The sequence below is a fragment of the Lycium barbarum genome, chromosome 10 (genome assembly GCF_019175385.1).
Source record: "Lycium barbarum isolate Lr01 chromosome 10, ASM1917538v2, whole genome shotgun sequence".
Classification (NCBI taxonomy): domain Eukaryota; kingdom Viridiplantae; phylum Streptophyta; class Magnoliopsida; order Solanales; family Solanaceae; genus Lycium; species Lycium barbarum.
In genome coordinates, this window is record NC_083346.1 from 100,646,019 (window position 1) to 100,667,969 (window position 21,951).

General features: G+C 35.0%; 1 protein-coding gene across 1 annotated transcript; it reads left to right on the forward strand.

Moving 5' to 3' along the window:
- Positions 1 to 3,755: 3,755 nt before the first annotated feature.
- Positions 3,756 to 5,584, forward strand: LOC132613190 (uncharacterized). The gene is made up of 2 exons (XM_060327235.1): positions 3,756 to 3,771; positions 5,235 to 5,584. The coding sequence occupies exons 1-2, from the start codon at positions 3,756 to 3,758 to the stop codon at positions 5,582 to 5,584; spliced, it is 366 nt and encodes a 121-aa protein (XP_060183218.1).
- The last annotated feature ends 16,367 nt before the right edge of the window (positions 5,585 to 21,951 follow it).

The window sequence follows — 21,951 nt, forward strand, 5'->3', positions numbered from 1 at the left end:
CTAGCTCCGGGTACCCGCCATGGCCCCTGGTTGGGTCGTGACAAAAGTACTCCAACACAGAGGCGAATCTAGGATTTCTGAAATATGGGTTCACCACTAAAAAAAAAGAAGGAAAAAATGTAGTAAGTGAGACTTGATCCCTAGACCTCTAGGTAAATAACTCAACTTTCAATCAAGTGCACCATTTAACTTTTTTGTAGTATGTGTTCATGTAGATAGTATTATACTAATTTTAGAAAATATGTAAATAAAATACCTAATTTTACGGAGAGACGACCATGTGTTCATGTGCTCCAATTTTAGCACTTAAATTCGGCCCTGCTCCAACAAGATAACAAGTTATTTATACCGTTAATGTATAGAGTAAAAAAGTTATTTATACTGATCCATTTAGGTGTCGTTTGGTTGGGGAACAAGTTATCCCATGATTAATTATCCAGGATTAGTTACAACGACAATTAATACTGGGATTAGTTATACAACGATTTTATCTCAACCAAACGTGAGATAAACTCATATCAAATTTAATTTCGAGATTAATTATCTCTTATCCCTTGTACCAAATGAACCCCTTAGGATTGAGATATTTCCTTTGGTTCTCGATAGGGACTATACTAACTTTGGAGTCGAGTAGGGTTTTGGCCATTATAACAGTCTCTTGGTCTTTGTTTGTAGGATGAGGACCATTATTTTTATTAGGTTCTTCACTTTGCTTCATAATTGCTTTAGAATTAACTTAAGGTAAGAAACACAAACACAAACATACACACACAAAACCTACATAAAGTGGAGGGAAGGTTGGGGTGTGGGGGTGGGGGGGGGGTGTGGGGTGAAATTTTATTGAAAGGAATATAATCATCTATATTTATTTGCTTAGTTAGGGGAGAAGTGGGTTTGTAGTCCTTAACGGATTTGATTTTGTTCTATGTTTTTTTTACAGGAGATCTTTATTTTACTTATAATAGACCTAAAAAGGTCGTTTTCTTATATTCAATTTGTAAGTGGCCATAAGAGATCATGGCCACTTACAAATTGAATATCTGAAATATATGTCTGGTTATCTGAAAATTTGGACGGTTGCTCAATCGTTATTCCCGGTAGTGAAATGAGTTTGGTTATCAGCAACATTTGTCATATCTGAAATATATGTTCTAACAAAAAAGACTCAAAGAATTAGTATAAGAAAGTGGGTCACAATGATACCACAATTGTCCTGGCCCCACGGTGGGCGCCAAACTGTTTACACGAAAAATCGTTACAGTTGAATTTGTGTATGTGGTTAAGGACGCGTGGATCAATGTGACCGAATAATGAGATAATATGTAAAATTAAGCAAGATAATTATAAAGAAAGCTAAAGGAATTTAAAGCAATAGCCTGAGCCTTGGAGAAGCTTTTGAGCTAGAGTCTCCGGGAAAGCGAACAATCAGATCTTTGCTTAGTCGAACAAAAGCAATTAGGAACTAAGAGCAAAATCAGATCAAGGTAGTTCTTGTATATATTTTTTCAGATTATTCTTACAATGAGATGAGCACATTTATTTATACTAGAGCTATGGGGTGCATGTTCACAAATCATGCCCTCTTCATTACCAATATTAATGTTAAAGGTGATAAAAGGTAATAGAGGGATTTGTTGCTATGACAATGAAGGGCAATAATGTACATTTAAGACCGGAGAAAAACTTGGGGTTTCTTGTAACGGTTACACATTGAATGACGTTTGACCAGTGAGTTGGCATGCTTCTCCAGACCCTTTGTAGTTTCTGTCTCCGGTAGCGGCTGCCAAGTTACTCCTTCGGAGCATCGCTATGCTTTCCCAGAGCCCCTTGCTTGCTGACTTAAATCTAACATGTCACCATTGCCACGTGTCATCCTTTGATACTTCCACTTGGTGTCGACGAATTTTACCTTATACAATAACAAATTTAATAACTAAACTACACACATTGCTATAAAATATATAATACATTTTAGTACTTACACAAATATCAAAGAATCACATATTCGATATAAATAGTAGACTATTTTTTTCCAGAAAAACATGAAGATTAGAAAAAACATCATACCTTAACTGCACACATTATTATACTCGAGCAGTAAAAAAGGAAGGAAACTTACTCTATAGACAAACCGTATATAGTGAATTCATCAATATGACTCTTCAAGACTTTCTCAATGATTATTTTCATAATTTCTGGAGGAAGATTTTGTAGTTCAAAGATCTTTACATTTGTCATAGCAAAATTTTCACTTAAAGGAATTATCAGTTACTTTAAATGCAGTTATAACGTTATAAATAGTTAGTTGTGTGTGCCTTCGAGGCACTAACTTTATTAACTAAGGCAATTAAACATGATATAAACATTCATTTTCCAAAATTATATTTTACGGAGGACAGTTCATGTTATTCAGATTCTATGTTATAAGAATCAATTAGATATATTATGATTGGAATTTTTTCTGTTTCCATATTCTTTTTATGTACTAATATTTATTTTAAATAACTGTTCTCATAATTAATTAGCAGTACAAATTAAACGAACAATGAAAAAAATCAAACAATTACGAAGCAAAATAATACTTACCTGAGTACAGACCTGATTATAGTAAACAAATAAAATAATTTAGAAAATGAAGCCATCATTTCATGTAATACAATCATCACCATCTACAATGAAAATGCAAAAATTGAGCACTTTTGTGAAAATTGAAGAATCCAGTAAATCACCAAAGGATAGAAGAATATTGATGCAAATTGATATGAGAAAGAGAGAGTCTGTAAAAATAAAATATAAAAAAGAGAGAAGAGAAAATTAGTTTTAAATGGGAGGAAGAGAATCCTAAATTTGAGACCCACGTCCCAAAATAGAAGGCATGCAAACTCATATTTCTCTTTAAAATTCACAGTTATGGCATAATCTAGGAGGAAGTTTTCATTTTTTGAATCGGCAGTTTTAACTTTTTTTGAATTGGCAGTTTTTTTTTTTTTTTGAATTTTCAAATTCCATAACATAAAACGTTTTTTTGTTAGTTTGCAGCCTTTTTAATTGTTTGGTTAATTTGTATTTTTAAGTTCTTTGCGGCGATGACACTTGTCATCCTACCATTCTTTTGCTTCTTCTATTCTATATAGATAGATATTGCTTTGCGCGCGCTCGCGTCTATCTATCATGTTAACTTTATAATTTAGGTTGTTTTCCTTCGTCACAAATAAAAAAAATTGAATGTTCTTTTTTTTCATCTGAAATGTAGGACAGAGGGTACTCTTTATGGAACTCCTTCAACTTAAGCAATTTGCTCTGTTAGAATTCTATAAATATTGTGTCAACGTAACATTTATATAATTTGATGGCAAGAAATTGTAGGGTGTGCAAGAAGATCTGCTCCTTTCGACAAGTTGATACTTGACAGAATTTTAGCACGAGAAAAAAAACATAAGTATACAATTAGGGGTGTTTGTTAGAATTTTATTATTCTTATGTGTGGCCCAATTAATGTAAAGCCCTTAACTAATATTTAATGAAGAATAAATCTCGTCTGTTAGATCGGTTACTTGATGAACGTACCGGATTAAGTCACAACTTATATAAATTGGTCCTCCCTCCACCCATTAGGGTTACCACAAAATCTCTACATCTTTTCCATCACTGACGCCTGTGGTAACGTAAGGCTAGAGCAAGGAGGTAGAAACCAATTTCTACAAGTAACGAGAAACCAATTTCTACAAGTAACGCTTCCGCTCTTCTCTGCGATAATGTCTTCCGCATCAGGTATATTTCATGTAACATCTCTCTGTAAGATTATCATGTTCAAGATCCTAGTATGCATTAGGTTAATCTTACATGTGGTATCAGAGCCTGGATTATTTGAACTGATAATCTTCGTTTATAAGAAATATATTTTCTACAATGATTATAAATGTAATCTGTCGATTAGTATATTATGCAGTCATTATATTTTTTTTTCACATGATGAAATTTATGACGGATTAAACGCCAAAAATACTCCTTGCTTTAAGCTACTGCCAACTATGTGATTATATATTTTTATTAGGGCTTCTTTGACATCTAAAGTTAACTATTTTTATGTTAAGTGTTGTTTACGTACTGCTGATGATTAGCTAATAAAGAATCTAAGGGAATCTAATTGTTCGGGGGATGAACCTGTGGGGATATTTACTCCAATATATCGTCAGTGGAAAAATCATTAGTGATCATTTTGTTTGATTTCTTATGATTCCTTGAAAGTTGAATTTTTGTCCAATAAAACTCTAATTAAGTGCTTAAGTTTACTGTTGAATTCCTTTTGCAGTAGAGTAAATTGGTATTGAACTACTTAAAGTGCTTGGACTATTAAGTTAATGAAGCCCAATTAGTGAAGTTTATTTTGCACAAATTAGACAATTACAGTTTAAAGTTTCACATAATGTGATAATTATGGTTGTTTTGTATTGTGCAACAAATTGAAGTGATCCGAATTTTACCAAATAGTAAATGATATGTGTGCGCTTAATGTTACATAGTTTGTTAGTCACCAAAGTGGCCAAACTAGAATGTTTAATGTCTACACATACATTATCTCCATGTTAACTTTATGCACGTATTATGTTTATATAGTTTGTTAGTCACCAAAGTGGCCGAACTAGATTGTTTATGAATTTTACATGCATAAAGTTATTTATTGTTTATATTATGTACGTGACTATGGTTTTATAGTTTGTTAGTCACCAAAGTGGTCAAACTAGAATGTTTAAAATGTACGTACATAAGTTGTATATTTATTTTATGCATGTATTAATGTCTATATAGTTTGTTAGTCACCAAAGTGGCCAAAATAGTATGTTTGTGAAAGACGTGCATATATAAATATTGTCGTTTGTCCATAAACTAATGAAATGCCTATTATTGAAAATAAATGGACAATTTACATTCACTATTGCTAGAAGTTAAGAATTTACCCAAAGGTAAATCAATTATTCTATGAATAGTGAATATAATGAGGTAAATTAATATTATTAGTCAAATATATATTGTATATCCAAAGATGTTGTATATGTTTGATTAAAACTATTTAATTGCCTATTAAAGATTAAATGGCATTTAAATTATGATTGTGTGTCGTAGTATCTACCCAAAGGAGAATTACGATTTATTTTTATTGTTTGCTGAATCCATATTGTTGTATCTCTATTTTGCATCTATTCTTCTTCTTTCGCTTGCTTCATCTATTACAGTGTTCAACGGATTGAACTTCTCTGAATGGCATGAACAAGTCCAGTTCCACTTAGGTATGATGGATCTTGACTTGGCTCTGCTGAAAGAAAAACTTGCTGCTATTACTGATACGAGCAGTAAGGATGAGAAGTCTTCCCATAAAGCATGGGAACACTTTAACAGATTGAGCCTTATGTTTATGCGAATGACTATTGCCAACAACATTAAAAGTACGATTCCACAGACAGAAAGTGCCAGGGAATACCTGAAGTTTATGGAAGAACGTTTTCGTTCTGCTGAAAAGTCTCTCGCTGGTACACTAATGGCTGAACTCACGACCATGAAGTTTGATGGGTCGCATAGTATGTAAAATCATATCATCTAGATGAGCGATATTGCAGCAAGACTTCAGACTTTGGGGATGAAGGCAGATGACACTTTCTTGATTCAGTTATTCTAAACTCATTGTCTCTTGACTATGGACAATTTGAAATTAACTACTCTTAAGATTAAGTAGAATTTTAGCGAATTGTCCAGTATGCTTATTCAGGAGGAACAAAGACTTAAGAAACAAGGAAGTCATTCTATAACCTCATGGGTCTAGAAGCTGGTAAAGGACTTAAAGTGAAGGCCAACAAGTTCAAGAAGAATAAAGCACCTGCTAAAGTTCAACAGAATGCTCATAACGAACTCAAGGTAGATGTGTGTCGTTTATGTAGAAAGGAAGGACATTATCAGAAAGATTGCCTGAAACATAAAATTTCATTCGAAAAGAAAGGTACTTTTAGTGCTTTTGTATGTTTCGAATCAAATTAAGTGGAAGTTTCTAATAATACTTGGTGGCTTGATTCTGGTGTGCAACTACTCATGTATCCACTATGTTGCAGGGATTCATTACGATCCGAATCACAAATCCAAATAAGAATTTCTTGTTCATAAAAAGTCATATAAAGATTCCAATTGAAGGCATAAGGACTTAGTGCTTGATCTTGGACTGGACGTCATCTTGATCTATTACAGACTCCTTAAATTCCTTCAATTTTTGGAATTTGATTTCTTTTTCAAGACTTGATGTTATGGATTTGATTTTAAGTTTGGACATGAATGTTTCATTTTATATAAGAATACTATTTTTTTTTATTTTGGTGTTCTTATTGATGGTTTATATAAATTGAAACTCGATAATGTTTTTTTTGAATCCCTTCTTGCTCTTCATCAAAATATTGAAATTAAACATAGTTCACTGGATGAAAGTTTTGCTTACTTGTGGCACAAACGCTTGGGTCATATATCCAAAGAAAGGCTAGAAAAATTAGTAAAGAATGAAATTCTCCCGAATCTAGATTTTACTGATCTTGATATATTTTATCACTTTTATCAATGATTTTTCGTGTTATGGATATATCTATTTGCTGAAAGAAAAATCTCAAGCAACGGACGCCCTCAAAGTGTACGTTAATGAGGTTGAAAGGCAATTAGATAGAAAGGTGAAAATCATTAGGTCAGATAGAGGTGGTGAATATTATGGAAGAAATAACGAATCGGGACAATGTGTGGGTCCATTTTCAAAGTTCCTCGGTGAACATGGCATATGTGCACAGTATACTATGCCAGAACAACAAAATGGTGTTACAGAAAGGTGTAATCGGGCACTTATGCATATGGTTAGGAGTATGATAAGTAATTCCTCGTTACCCAAATATTTGTGGATGTATTCTCTTAGTACCGCTGTGTATTTATTAAACAAGATTCGTAGTAAGGCAATTCCAAAGATTCTTTTTGAACTGTGGATTGGAAAAGAACCTAGTTTAAGGCATCTGCATGTTCGGGTTTGCCCAGCAGAGGCTAGAATTTATAATCTACATAAAAAAAAATTAAATTAGATTCTCGAACAGTAAGTGGTTACTTTATTGGTTACCCAGAGAAATCTAAAGGGTATAGGTATTACTGTCTGGACCATAGCTCAAGAATTGTTGAAACCGGTAATACAAGATTCATTGAAAATGGTGAAGTTAGCTGGAGTGTTGAACGACAAAGTGTGGAAATAAATGAGGTGAGGATTAATGTTCCATTAACCATGAATGTGCCTACTTCCACATCAATAACAAATATTGTTCCTGTTGTCAAAGAACACTTTGACAATATTGAACAACATTTGAATGAAACACTCCAGGAAGGAACTCATAAATATCTGACACAAATGAAAAATGATTATGTGGTTAATTTACAAGAGTCAGATTTTTGACACTGGACTTAAAAGATCCGGTTTCATTTCACAAGCCATACAAAGTACCGAGTCTGATAACTGGATTGATGCCATGAAAGAAGAGTTAAAATCCATGGATACAACATAGTTTGGGATCTCGTTAAATTGCCAGAAAGTTCTAAAATAATCGATTGTAGATGGATCTTTAAGACCAAACGTGATTCAATGGCAGTATTGAACGATATAAAGCTAGACTTGTTTCAAAGGGTTATACTCAGAAAGGAGGCATTGATTATAAAGAGACCTTTTCACCCGTCTCAAATAAAGACTCGTTAAGAATTATTATGGCTTTGGTGGCTCATTATGATTTAGAGTTACACCAAATGGATGTGAAAACTGCCTTTCTTAATGTAAACCTTGAGGAGAAAGTTTGTATGGACTAACCAGAGGGTTTCAAAATCAAATGAAAAGGCCGGATGGTGTGTTAATGAAAGCAGTCAATGTATGGGCTTAAATATATCTCATGACTATGGTATATTAAGTTTAATAATACTGTAATATCTTTTGGATTTAAGAAAAGTACCGTTAATCGGTGAATATACCAGAAGATCAGTGGGAGTATGATTATGTTTAACCCATATGTTGATAATCTACAACTTGCTGCTAATGATTTGGTGATTTTGCATGAAAGTTTTCTCTCACGAAATTTTTGAATGAAAGATACAAGTGAGACATCTTTTGACATGAATAAGATATTTCAGAATAAGTCATGTAATTGATGGATTGTCTCAGAAGTTGTGTCTCTTAAAATTCTAGAGAGATTGCATAAGTATTCACCTATAATTTATCACTTAAAAGATGCATAAAGTGTTGTGGTACCTGAAAGAAACAAGGGATAAATGTTTATATATATGAGATCCAATATAATGAAAGTTGATTGGATAATCGGATTCAGCTTTACCAAATATTTTGATAGTTAAATATAACAAATAAAACCACACTTAATATTTGTTCCTATTATGTGAAGGAAAAATAACGTGGAAAAATGTTAAGTAAACTGTCGTTATATCATCAAGAATGGAAGTGAAATTTGTGACATTATGTTTGAAGTCACTATTCACGCTTATGGTTGCAGAACTTCGTTTCAGTACTTGGGGTTGTCGACGCCATTACCAAGCCGCTGAAACTTATGGTGATTAGTCTGCAGTAGTGTTCTTCTCTAAGAATGACAATTACTCTAGAGGTAGCAGACTTAAGGAAATAAAAGTACCTTATCATCAAAGAGAAGACAATTCAGAAACAAAGAGTGTCTACTAAAATGATCTCATGATTGCAGATCTATTAATGAATGTTTTCAACCAAAGACATTTAAAGAATATGTACATATAATGAGACTTGATTGTACTTATGACTGATGTACTTATGATATTTTGACACTCTGAGCTCAATTATGCGTTTCTGATATACATTAATGAATTTCCTATTTCTCATAAGGGTGTAGACATTATTGTTTTGAGATATTACAGGATAAGTCTCAATGAGACATTATTATGGACCATAATGTTAAATGTTTTATAGCTTATGAACCTGGTATGATAAATTGCTAGTGTTGTAGTATATGGAAGGGAGTACGTAGCACAAAATTATGTATAACCGCCATAACTCGCATTAGCGGTTTGTCATATTGTGGTATGTATGATGGACATTATAGAAGAGATTTATTTTATGCGCAGCTAATGTTTATGTCCTTTAATATTAGTGTTATGTGGTCATTGGGCCAAGTGGGAGAATGTTAGAATTTTATTAGGGCCCATTTTATTATTCTTATGTGTGGCCCAATTAATGTAAAGCCCATAACTAATATTTAATGAAGAATAAATCTCGTTTGTTAGATCGGTTACTTGATGGACGTACCAGATTAAGTCACAACTTATATAAATTGGCCCTCCCTCCACCCATTAGGGTTACCACAAAATCTCTACATCTTTTCCATCACTGACGGCTGTGGTAACGTAAGGCTAGGGCAATGAGGTAGAAACCAATTTCTACAAGTAACACTTCCGCCCTTCTCTACGATAATGTCTTCCGCATCAGGTATGTTTCATGTAACATCTCTCTGTAAGATTATCATGTTCAAGATCCTAGTATGCATTAGGTTAATCTTACAGCGTTCACCGAAAATTGAAAAATCGAAGAAAAATATAACCGGAAAAGCTAGTATGTAGATAAATACCTATTTAAAATTTATAATTGCACATACATATATCTATTTTATATAAAATTTAATGGTACATATTGATCTCTTGCACTTTTGATTCGTAATCTAAGTGTTTGCCTTCTAGTAATCAATTCTTTGCCTTTACTTTCTAGTTTAATTTGTTGTCTTTATTTTAATAAGTTTAAGAATCTACTTCATGTTTAAAATAACCCGTATTTGAGTCATTTAATTCACCATTATTTAATTTAATTAATGTAACGTCAAAATATCAATTGGTAAATCACAACTTTTTGCGCAAAAAAAAGTTCATGGTAAGAAGTTTTAAATTTCTAGAAAATGGCTAAATTTAGGACAATGGATTCGATTTTCTAGAAGAAGCTGCACACATGACTTAATTACATATACAGTAACTTGGGGCGTGACCCTTTTCCGGACCCAGCTAATGCAGAGAGCATGCTTTGTGCACCAGACTACCATTTTTTTAATGTAATTCCTTTTTTTTTCAAAGAATAATGTATTTGATAGTGCTATGCTGGAATATAGTCACTTTAATATGTATATTATCGTATATTTTGAAAAAAACTCGGCGAAAACTGAAAAAATAAAATAAAAAACCCCAAAACTAAAGCGCTGAAAATCAACTTAATAGGCTTACTTTGATTTCAATACTTGAAAAACCAACTTAATTAGTTTAATTATTTATTAGAGGAAAGCTAATGCAACCGAATCATGAATACCCCTAACACAACTACTGTTGGAAAAAAAAAAGAAAAATAAAGGGAACACAATCTACTTTGTCATTGGATAAAATTTCACGAAGACTATAAGGGGTCGTTTGGTATACTGAACAAGTATAAATAGTCCTTGGGTAAAAAATTAGTATTGTCTTATACTTTGTTTGGTTACTAATTTTGGGATAAGTTACACCAGAATTAGAAATAGTAATGAGATAAGTTAACCTTTCCAGATGGTGGAATAATAGTACCAGAATTAGTTATCCCTGAATAAAACAATGAAAATGACAAAAATACTCTGAGTCCCTGATCAAACCATTTTTCTACTAAATAAGGGGAGGGTATTTTTGTAAACAAACAACTTCTTCTTAGAAATTTATGCAATACATGTTACTTCTAATACAACAAACTAAATAGTCAATAAAAAAGTAATGCCAGAATAATTAATCCCAATATAGTTAATCTCAATATAACTAATCCCAACATAAATAATCCCGACATAACTTAATTTCTTCAAACCAAACGACCCCTAAGATCCTTCCACTTCTAAAGCAGTTCTTATACTACAAGCCAAGTCTTGAAAGATCTAGTTACTTTTCGTAGACAAGCAAGTGCATTAAAAAAAAAGGCATATATTGCCTCACACTGAATTTAATTAATTTGTTTTATATATATATGAAATTATTTATTGTAATTAAGCTTTATATAATAGTTGAATGTGAAACTGAAGATTATGTTGATACTCAAAGTAAAGTGACGAATTCAGTTTGTGACAGAGAATATATTATAAGATTTTGAACAAAATCGAATATTAGGGGGAATAATTTTGGATATATTCTTAGTTGTCCTTTCTAATTTCAAGATCTACATCTAGACTCTCGACCTAAAAGGAGATGGAGAAAACTGCGGGAGATAAGAGAATAGAACAATCCAATATTAGTTGCACCATCTTTTTAGAAGAGAATATACCCATTTGCATGTGGACATCATGAAAAAATGCTTATTTTAGAGAATTAATCTTCCATACGTTATTCAGTGTGTTAGCGCTTGTAAAGGGTGTGATGTTCTCAATTCGCTCTTTCATGGCGCAACCATCGAAGTTGGAATTAGGGCTTGGATGGCAGAAAGTGCACATGGCGCGTTCGTTGATAGCATCGGCTAGTTGTCTCTTAATAATTAAAGACGCATTTTGACTTTATTAATATATTAGTTCAATTGAGGCTTTCAGCTAGTTAGTACAAGGTCACTCTACGGTTAATTATACAGGTGGTTGTCAATTACATCTCACCCCAGTTTGATGAAGAAAATATAGTTAAATATTTGGTCTATATATATCTGCTTAACCTTCAATTTTGAACATTCCCCAAAAGTTGCATCAGGAAGGTGAAAAGTCTTGTTAAGGAACAATAACAAACATTTTAGGTTGTTATGCATTTTATTAAAACCAAAAAAATCTTGTAACTCTCAACTACGTACAAATACTTTAGTTTAAATTCTATGCATTGATAATGTAAAAATTAGAGATTTACATAATCAAATCACTTATTAAATAAGTACACACATTTAAATCAGGTTTGATTAATAATTGATAAGTTGTGTTACATTCTATGTTTTGATGATTTATCAAATAGTTGGAGAACCAGAGAGGGACCTGGTCTACTATGTGTTCTCTCTGTACATCGTACAGTCAACAGTAACTGCTGTAAAGCTGCACTGCTCACTGCACACAAGTACAACAGAGCTGCTGCGGCCATGCTTTAAGTCAAATGTGGGATGAGTGGTCTCTATCTCATCCCACATGCTCTCCAATTTATATGCTACATGTTACAACACATTAAGCATCACTTGGAAAACCTAGAATCACTTTAAAGTGCAGCCGTCACGAGATTCTCCAAGTGTTCAAAACAAAGCTGACCACAAACTGAAGGACCAGATCCCAACAACTGAAGATGTCAACGTCTCTTAGTTTGTTTTGAGCTTTGTTTATGTTCTTTAACTTGTAAACCTCCTCTTCTTTAAAGAAGCTGTTGTAGGTAGCTTAAATTCTCAGTAGGTGTGTGTAGGCAGTTTACCTATTCATTCTATTTAGTGGTACTCTTGGCTAGAGTTAGTCAAGGTGTATTAGTTGGTTTGGCTAGAGGTAGTCAAACTTAGTTGAGTGTGTGGCCAGAATTAGTCATAGCATGTAGCTTACAATAGGGTTATTTTAAGGGTGAGAGATTAAGGGTTTAATTCCTAGGTTACAACAGGTTGTAATCTGAAGTTGCTCAGTGTAGTGGAGTTGAAATCCTACATGGTAGGTCGTGATTTTTAATCCCTTGAGCAAGGAGTTTTCCTCGTGAATATCTGTGTTATTTACTTACTGCATTGTCTGAAGGAACTGGTAGACAACCAGGTCCCTTCATATGTTGTTTGGTGGACACATAGGTTTTATCAATTGGTATCAGAGCAGGTGCTTTCTAAAAGGTTAACACCTAGAAAGAGGCGTTCAAATGACTGCTCCACCAAACTTAGAGGAAGGACAATCGATTACAAGACCACCAGGGGTTAGGGGAAAGTATTACAGATGGTGTACATCAAGCGATGATGAACCAGACATGGAATGTCTCACTCGCAAATTCCAAATGATGGTTAAAAGAATCGGAAACGCCAGCAGGAAATCCGGTTGCTCCAACAAAGAGGGTCCTCTTTACAGCAAGCTCATGATGAATATGAGTCAATCCTTGCACTCATGGCCAAGATGCAGATAGTAACGATGATGCAGATAAGGCTGAGGTGAACGGAGGCGGTCAAAGAGGGTACATGGATAGTGGCTACTCAAAGCACATGACCGGTAAAAAGGATGATTTTCTTTCACTCAAAGCCTTTAAAGATGGGAGTGTGTCCTTTGGAAATGGCAAAAAAAGGTACATTCTTGGAGTGGGTAAAGTTGGAAGGACACTATTGAAAATGTGTACTATGTAAATGGTTTGAAATATAGCTTGTTAAGTTTGTCTCAAATCTGTGAAAAAGGGAATGAAGTAAAGTTCCTGTCATGCTCTTGCACAGTCACAAATCTCAAAACTGGTGAAGTGGTGCTGACTGCTAAAAGATTCAAGAATGTATATATTTTAGACTTTTGGCTCTCAAAATGAAAATGACCTGACCTGTCTAAGTGCAATAGAGGATGACCCTTAGCTTTGGCACATACGACTAGGGCATGCAAGCTTTTCGTTACTAAATAAACTTGCACACAGACGATTGGGGCATGCAAGCTTTTTGCTACTAAACAAACTTTCTGTAAAGGACCTGGTCCGTGGACTACCAAAAACTAAATTTAAAGATCACAAGACTTGTGACTCTTGCATAAAAGAGAAGCAAGTGAGATCCTCCTTTCAAACCAAAGAAAGAAGTAAGTACCTCAAGGCCACTTGAACATCTTCACATGGATCTATGTGGACCGATGAGAATACCGAGCAGAGGAGGAAAGAAACACATTTTTGTGATTGTGGATGACTATTCCAGATTTACCTGGACTCTGCTATTGAAAAGTAAGGATGAAACATTCCCTGTGTTTTATGCCTTCGTAAAACAGATCCAAGTAAAACTTGGCACGCACATTGTGAGTATTAGATCTGATCACGGTACTGAATTCAAAAATTCTAAGTGTGAAGAGTTTCGTGATAATAATGGTACCAGTCACAAATTTTCTGCCCCTAGAACACCTCAACAAAATGGTGTTGTGGAGCGAAAAAACAGAACTCTTGAAGATATGGCCAGAACAATGTTAATAGATAGTGGTGTGTCTAAAAGTTTCTGGGCTGAAGTTGTCAACACAGCCTGTCATGTAATAAACAGATGCATGATCAGGTCTCTACTTGAAAAGACTCATTATGAGCTATTAAATGGAAGAAAGCCCAAGCTGACATACTTACGAGCATTTGGCTGCAAATGTTTTGTCCTAAACAACCGCAGGGAAGCCTTGAGAAAGTTTGATGCTAAAAGTGATGAAGGTATCTTCCTTGGTTACTCATCCCACAGCAAAGCATACAAAGTCTACAACAGCAGGACCCAATGTGTAGAGGAAAGTGTGCACGTGATCTTCGATGAGTCAAATTCCCAATTAAATGACAGGACTCCAAATGATGAAGATGAAGATGGAGTTTTTCCAAAAGTACCAACTGAAGCCATTGAGATCTCAAATGGAAAGACGGAGTTGATGAATCGAATCGAACAAGTTCATGAAGAAGATGCTGATAGCCCCCCAAAAGGTGCAGAGGAACCTGATTCTCAGATTAATATACTTGAAGCAGAACATAGAGTGGCAGATGCTGTCTCAGGCACTCCTGAAGCTAATCAAGGAGGTGGAAGCCACGTATCAGTCAATGCTAATGATGGATCCAACACTGAGAAAATTGGTTCGTCCATTTCTGCGGTTCAAGCCTCTAATTAGAAGCACAGAGATCCCATCCTCTTCACAATATGATTACTTCCTTGGACTCAGGTATTCAAACAAGATCCAACGCGAGAAGTATGTTTACATTTTCCGCCTTCCTATCCCAAATTGAGCCCAAAAATATCAAAGAAGCCTTGAAGGATGCTGACTGGATAGCTGCTATGCAAAAAGAGCTCCACCAATTCGAAAGAAACAAGGTGTGGCACTGACACCTGGTCCCCAGACCATTAGATAGAAAGTAACAAAGGAGTAGATGACTCGTCCATGGAGTTAGATGGGTGTATTTCTAAGAAGGAAAAGGGTGGATCAAATATCCTACACAGCGAAGCTGAGATTTTGCACAAACCTTGCAAGCCATGAAAAACGGTGAGGGTGTTATTAGTAATTTGAAGTCTGGGTCTGTGAAATTAATAAGGGACTCGAAAGAGGGACCAGATCCCTCGGCCCAAGGGGAATATGAGTCTCCTACACTCAGTATGCTCCCCATCTGGGATGGAACACCTGGTTCCTCAAAGGTATATTTCGAACTCATGGTCAACCCTGAACCCATATCCATGATTTCCGTACCCTTGGGTGACATGTCTCTTGAGAAAGAACTTGGCTCCTCTAATCACACTGTTAAGTATGAGGGAGATGAGATATGTATAATCTTTTAGTGAAAAAGAACTCCTACGCATAAGATGCCTAAGGACAGAGCTGCGCCTACCATTGTAAAGAGCATCCCCACCGATGCACCGAGAACCAGGCAAAGCAGATTGGTTGCCGCACTTGCCTTGGATAATGCTCTAAAGGCCAATAAAGCTAAGGGTACTAGCCATACTAAACGACAAATTGGGTCTCATAGGGTGGATGATGGAGACATCGTGCTGGATGCAGATGTTGAGATTTCTGACAGTGGTGATATTGTGGAAGGTGTTCTTAAGAAAGGGAAGTCACTGAAAATAAAAAGTGCGGGGAGACCTACTGAAAATGACAATAACTCACTCGTAACCAAGTCACGAGTTACTAGGCCTCGTTCCTCACTGAAGAGAAGAAGTAGCAGTCGAAGGGAATTAGGTCTCTTTAAGCGCTAGCGGAGTGGCAAAAGTGCTACTCAACTTGAAAAGAAACGAAAAGAAAAGTTAAGGGTCAAAAGGTGCTGTTAGGAAGGGTGTTTGATCCTGCTATTGCTGATCAATATGATATGAAGGAGTTGCTTTGTCACGCCCCGAACCTGGGCCTGAACGTAACACGGCACCCGGTGCCTGACTGCATGTGACCGAGCGAACCAACTGGCTGGCTGAATCAACATGTGATATCAAAAACATAACTGAATGTGGAAACAACTAAACACATGCTGATATACTAAAGGTCTGACTGAAATCATAATGCGAAAATACTTAGACAATCTGAAATATCTGAACGTAGCTAACATGGCTTAAACCAAAACAACTGAAAAACTGCCAACAAGGCTAACATAATAAATATCTGACTGTCTGAACTGTGTCTATGAAGCCTCTAAGAATACTGAATAATAGAGCTGTCTATAAACTGAAATAACTAGATAGCTGACAACGCCCCGAAGGAATTTGGGGCTCACCAGTAGCTGATACGTACACTCCTAAAGAGCTGAGTCGTCAACTTGTATATCGTTGCCTGCATCGCGAGATGCAGGCCCCCAAGCAATAAAAGGGACATCAACACATTTGAATTGTATTGGTATGTAAAGCAACTAAAGCAATAAAATACTGGAACTGAAACTGAAACTGAACTAAACAGGAAAGCAAGAAGCTGAAGTACTCCCTGTTCTGGATGAAGAATCACCTATAAAACTGTAAATATAACTGTGGCCTAGGGCCCAAATAATGTGTACAAAAACTGTGGCCTCAGGCCCAAGCAATACGTATGCATAAACTGTGGCCTAGGGCCCAAAACAAATAGATACAGGTGTTCAACATTAACAATTTGCAAGACTGAGACTGGCTATAGCTGATAGCATGATAACTGTTTCTGATTATGAGACTCATGCAAATAACTGGTTATGTACTGACTGAGACTCATGTGATAACAATGCATAAGTCTATAAAGATTACGTGTTGAGTTCATGATGTTCAAAGTGACAACCATGAACGAATTCTGTAATTGCAACCCTAGAAGATAACAGTTCTACATCATATCATGAAACTAGGGATAAACTATATTCTAAGTCAAATTACTGACAAGTATGAAGAATGAGGCGTAGGGAGAATCATGAATATTCCCTAACGTAGATAGTTAGCCTCACATACCTTAATTCCAGCCTTTGAGCGTAATACAATGTTCATCAACCTTTTCAACTGTGATCTATATCAATACAAGTCAAAGGGATTCTATATTAGCAATAATATTCATGCTTTGGTCATCTAAGCATTTTATCAAACATTTAGTGGGCATAAAGCTCCACAATCTCCATTAATGGTGTTTCTTCACCCAATTCCCATTCTATTACTTCTAGGTGATTCTACAATCTCAATTAGGTGTAATTAACATCATTCTCCATCACCCATATCATTATAACAATCTCAAGTCAACAATCCAAAACCCTACTATAGTTCGTGTAATTCTCTTTACTAAACCCATTTACTATTCTCCCAAGAACTCATCAATTCACTATTATGAATGATTACAGTGTAGAAGCATTAACTTTTTGACGTTCCATCCTCTTCAATTCGAGGTCTAGGGTTTCCACGCCCAACAATAATGTTCCACAAACAACTCTATTCATTAGAAAGGTTTACTCAAGTTAGAAAGAGATTAGGGACTTGAATTCAACCTAGAATCATGATAAAACTTACCTTGGAGGGTTCTTGAGGCTTGGGACTTGTTCCCTTTGACTTTAGGGTGATTTTTCGTGACTAGGAGTGTTAGGGAAGAGAAATAAGCCTCAAGCTTAAATATAACTTAAAACGCGAAATCCCGACTTTTGACCCTAAACCCGACCTGTTATGTGATGGGCCCGTGATGTAATCGCCAAACGAGCAGACGGTATGCGAAGGGCGAGATTTCACAAGAAAGAGCTCAAAACTGAGTACCAGCTTAGGTTCAAATTAGTCAACAAAGTGCTTCTACCGCGGTCTGAAGGTCGCACTATTGCATCGGTAACAGACCCTGGTTCTTTTTGAAGCTCTGTTCGCCTTTTAGCCCATCAGTTTGTCAGCGACTAGGATTGAGCATATTATCAAGGTAGTAAATGCACGGGAAGGGCGACATGGGCTCCCTTATGGTTTCCTCTTGACCAAAGTCATGGCGCATTTCCACATGCAAGGTCACTAAGGGGTCTAAGAAGCACATGCTCACAGTAGCAACCTTAGAGGAATGCTAGTGTGTACCCAAGAAAGGGGGTGTCGGCGGCGTCTCTACTATCTCTACGCTTCTTGAAGCTCAGGAGGTTGCAAATGCTGAAATTCATAGGGTTTCTGCAGAAAAAGATCTTCTCAAAGCCGAGCTATCTGGAATACCACGGGAGTCTGGCCCTTCTGGTGCTTTGGAGGCTGCCAATGCTGAAATTGTGCGACTAAAGGCCGCAAATGAACGACTTAAGCAAAAGGTTGATGCCCTTCGTGACTAAATGCTGCAAGATCAGCGCAGCAGTAATGAGCGTATTAATAAACTCCTGAAGGCTTTTACCCCTCCATTCTCATGACTTTCTTTCCTGATTTCTAAAATTGGTTCTCCCTCTTCCTTAAGTCAGCCTTTATGCTATCTCTCTCCTTTTCTCTTCTGTATGATTTGGCACTGTGACCATTGAAATTTTTATGCACTATATTGATCTGACTGCTATCTCCTAGTTACCATCTCTGCTGTTTTGGGAGTTATTCTGTCTTGTGCATTGTTACTTGCTTTCTTGTTCATAAACTGTTCGTGCCGTGCTGCCCAAGTGGCTCCGAGTTAATGCTATTGAACTACTTTGTGGTTGTCAACTTTGTTTCTTTTCGATGATGCCAAAAGGGGGGAAAAAGGATGGTAGATGATGTGTAAAGGAAAGGGAAGACGATATGTGTAAGGGGGAAGATGATATGTGTCATATGTAAGGGGAAGACGAAATAAATGTGTTGTTTGATAACATGTTGCTCGCTTTAAAATGGTCTGTTTTGCAAGGGGAACATCAATTCTGCGTTTGTCATCATCAAAAAGGGAGAAATTGATATGTCGTGTTACATTCTATGTTTTGATGATTTGTCAAACAGCTGGAGAACCAGAGAGGGACCTGTTCTACTATGTGTTCTGGTCTACTATGTGTTCTCTCTGTACATCGTACAGTCAACAGTAACAGCTGTAAAGCTGCACTGCTCACTGCACACAAGTATAGCAGAGCTACTGCGGCCGTGCTTTAAGTAAAACGTGGGATGAGTGGTCTCTATCTCACCCCACATCGATCTAATAAAAGCGACAACTAATTAATTACCGTTACAAATTAAAATTTACCAATAATATAAAAGTGATGATTATACCGTCAATATATATAACTTGTCTCCGACATTTTTTTCCAGTCATAAAAGGCTGTAGACATGTTGGTATTTCCAATCTAAGGGGCTATGATTATCTCTATATAAAGATATTTTAAAACACTCCCCACAATGGGATACAAATACCTACTACCTTTCATAATAATGTCTCACAGTTTCCATTAATATGGAAATGAGACTTGATTGATTGACATCTCTAATGTGCAAAGTTGAGAGGTTAATTTCAGTCATGTGAAAACTCTAAAAATAGATGCCATTACTAGATGATCAGACTCTTTCATCTTTTATGTTTTCGAAATCCAATTGGGAGCATATGGAATAGCTTTAATTTGTCCTACACTGCCTAAATCTAAAGTTTGGTTCGACTTGACAACCAGCAACCAATTCTAAGTGGCTGACTATATAAAAATTGAAAACGAAAACAATAAGTTTTTCTAGCAGTATGTTTTTCTTTTGTTCCAACCTGTATTGGTATGTTCTATTATAACAATAACATATCCAGTACAATTCCACAAGTAAAGTTAGGAGAGGGAGGATATACACAGATTTTATCTTTACCTTTGTGGGGGTAAGTATTTTAGACTGTATAAAAATATTTAGGCGCGTTCAGACATAAATTGATTTTTGTCTTTTTATTCAAGTTTCTTTCCAAAATCCTGGTTGGTGATACATTCGTCGATTTTTCACTTCAAACTTGAGTTTTTCAAGTTTTAAAAATAACGTTCAAGTAAAAAGAGAAAAAGACTTCCTTATAAATAATTTTCAAGTAAAATGAGAAAAAGACTTCCCTTATAATTTTTCAACATTTTTTCAAGTTTAAAGTACGTTCAAAAACATCTTTCAAATACATTTTTCAACTTAACTGCAAATATTACTTTCTTTCAAATATTACTTAATTTATTTTCAAACATACTTATACTATCACATTATTTACAAAGTATTAACTATACATAATTCAGTACACGTCAACCAATAAGTTAATAAAAATAATAACTAACATGTTATGAAGTTAAATTATACTGAAAATATAATTAAAATATTTATATACTGTTAGCTAGTGTGTATGACATAAATCTCTTTGTTTCCTTCTCGGCTTAATAGGGAATTAGTCCTATAGAGAAGAGAAAATACCAACAAGGTTATGATGAAGTGGTAAATACTCTTTTATTCTTAATTAAAGATTTCATGTTCAAACCCTGATTATGAAATCACTTCTGCTAGAGAGTACATTATCCCAATATATATGAACTTCTTGGTGTGAATCAGAATATAATCGGCGGGTTTCAATATAAATACCCAACACCGAACGAAAAATCGAAAAAAAGAGAATAAGATAGAGCAACTTCTCCACGTGATAAAACCCCAAAGTTGCGGTTAAGGGTAGGAAAAAGAACACAAAAAGGAGTCATTACCAACAATCTAGCTCATGGTTTGTGGGTTTTACTTTGTGTTCGATTTATATGATAAACCTTTCTTTTTAGGATGTTACAAAAAGAACAACATGTTTTTTTACTTGAAAGCTATTTAATTTGTGCATCTCCGTTTTATTCTTACGTACTCACATGATTTATATATCATGGTCCCTTTATAGTATAAAAGTTCAAAGTCATTTTAAGAAAAGTAAAATTGAAAAGATATGTGAAGCTCTAATTATTTATAAATTAAAAATATAAATCTGACATTTTGTGTATATTTAATTTATATATATAAAAAATTTCTTTATTTTTAAAAGGTATAAGTCCAATCAAATACTTTTACATAAAATGGAATTGAGTGTAATACATAAAGAAACTTTGTTTGGTGTTTTAAGATGGAGAGCGTTTATTTCCAAGTCTCAACTGTTTATTTTTCTTTCTCTCTCTCTTTTTTTTTGGGGGGGGGTGGGGGGTGGGGGGTGGGGAGGGCTGCATCTACCGTGTAACCTATGAATTCAATAGTTTTTGCTTAGTTTCGGTATATGTATTGAAAGATTCACTAAATATTTTTAACTATGAAGCCAATAATTATTATGACATAATTAATTTAGTTTGTTTTAGGAACCCGTAAACTCCAAATCATGAGTTCGTATCTGGGCGAGGGGAAGTTAAACAAGAATTAGCTAAAATCTTGATTTTTTTGTTAAAATACAAATTTTGGCAAATGTGAAGGAACATCGAAATATTAAATTGAATAAGAAAAAGAAGAAACGAAACTAGAGGAAATGAGATCTATCTTGCCCTCTTACAAGTTGAATAGAAAAACATGATTTTTTCAGATCTGTTTTTTTTTTTTTTTCGGATCTCTTATGTATAAAAAATAAAAATCTTTTAAAAGAATCATAAAACTAAAAAAAGTTTGTAAAGGGCTAAAAACTATTTCTCCTCATCAGCTCGTATAATATGGAGTAATTAAGTTGGATACTTTCGAATTTAACAAACAAATCTGAACCCAAACAAGAAGAAAGAAGTAAAGAAAATACTAGTATTGCCTTGTCTTTTTTCGTCCTACGCATATTATATGTAGTTGTAGCGAGACCAACCTGAAGAAATAACAAAAGCACTTTCCAGTGTTGCCAAATATGCATTTTCTACAAGGTCTAAAGTGACAGTATTTATTCAAGTATAGTAAAATACAATGTTGTATACAAGGAAACCTAAGACCTCACAAAGCTATTTATTGCC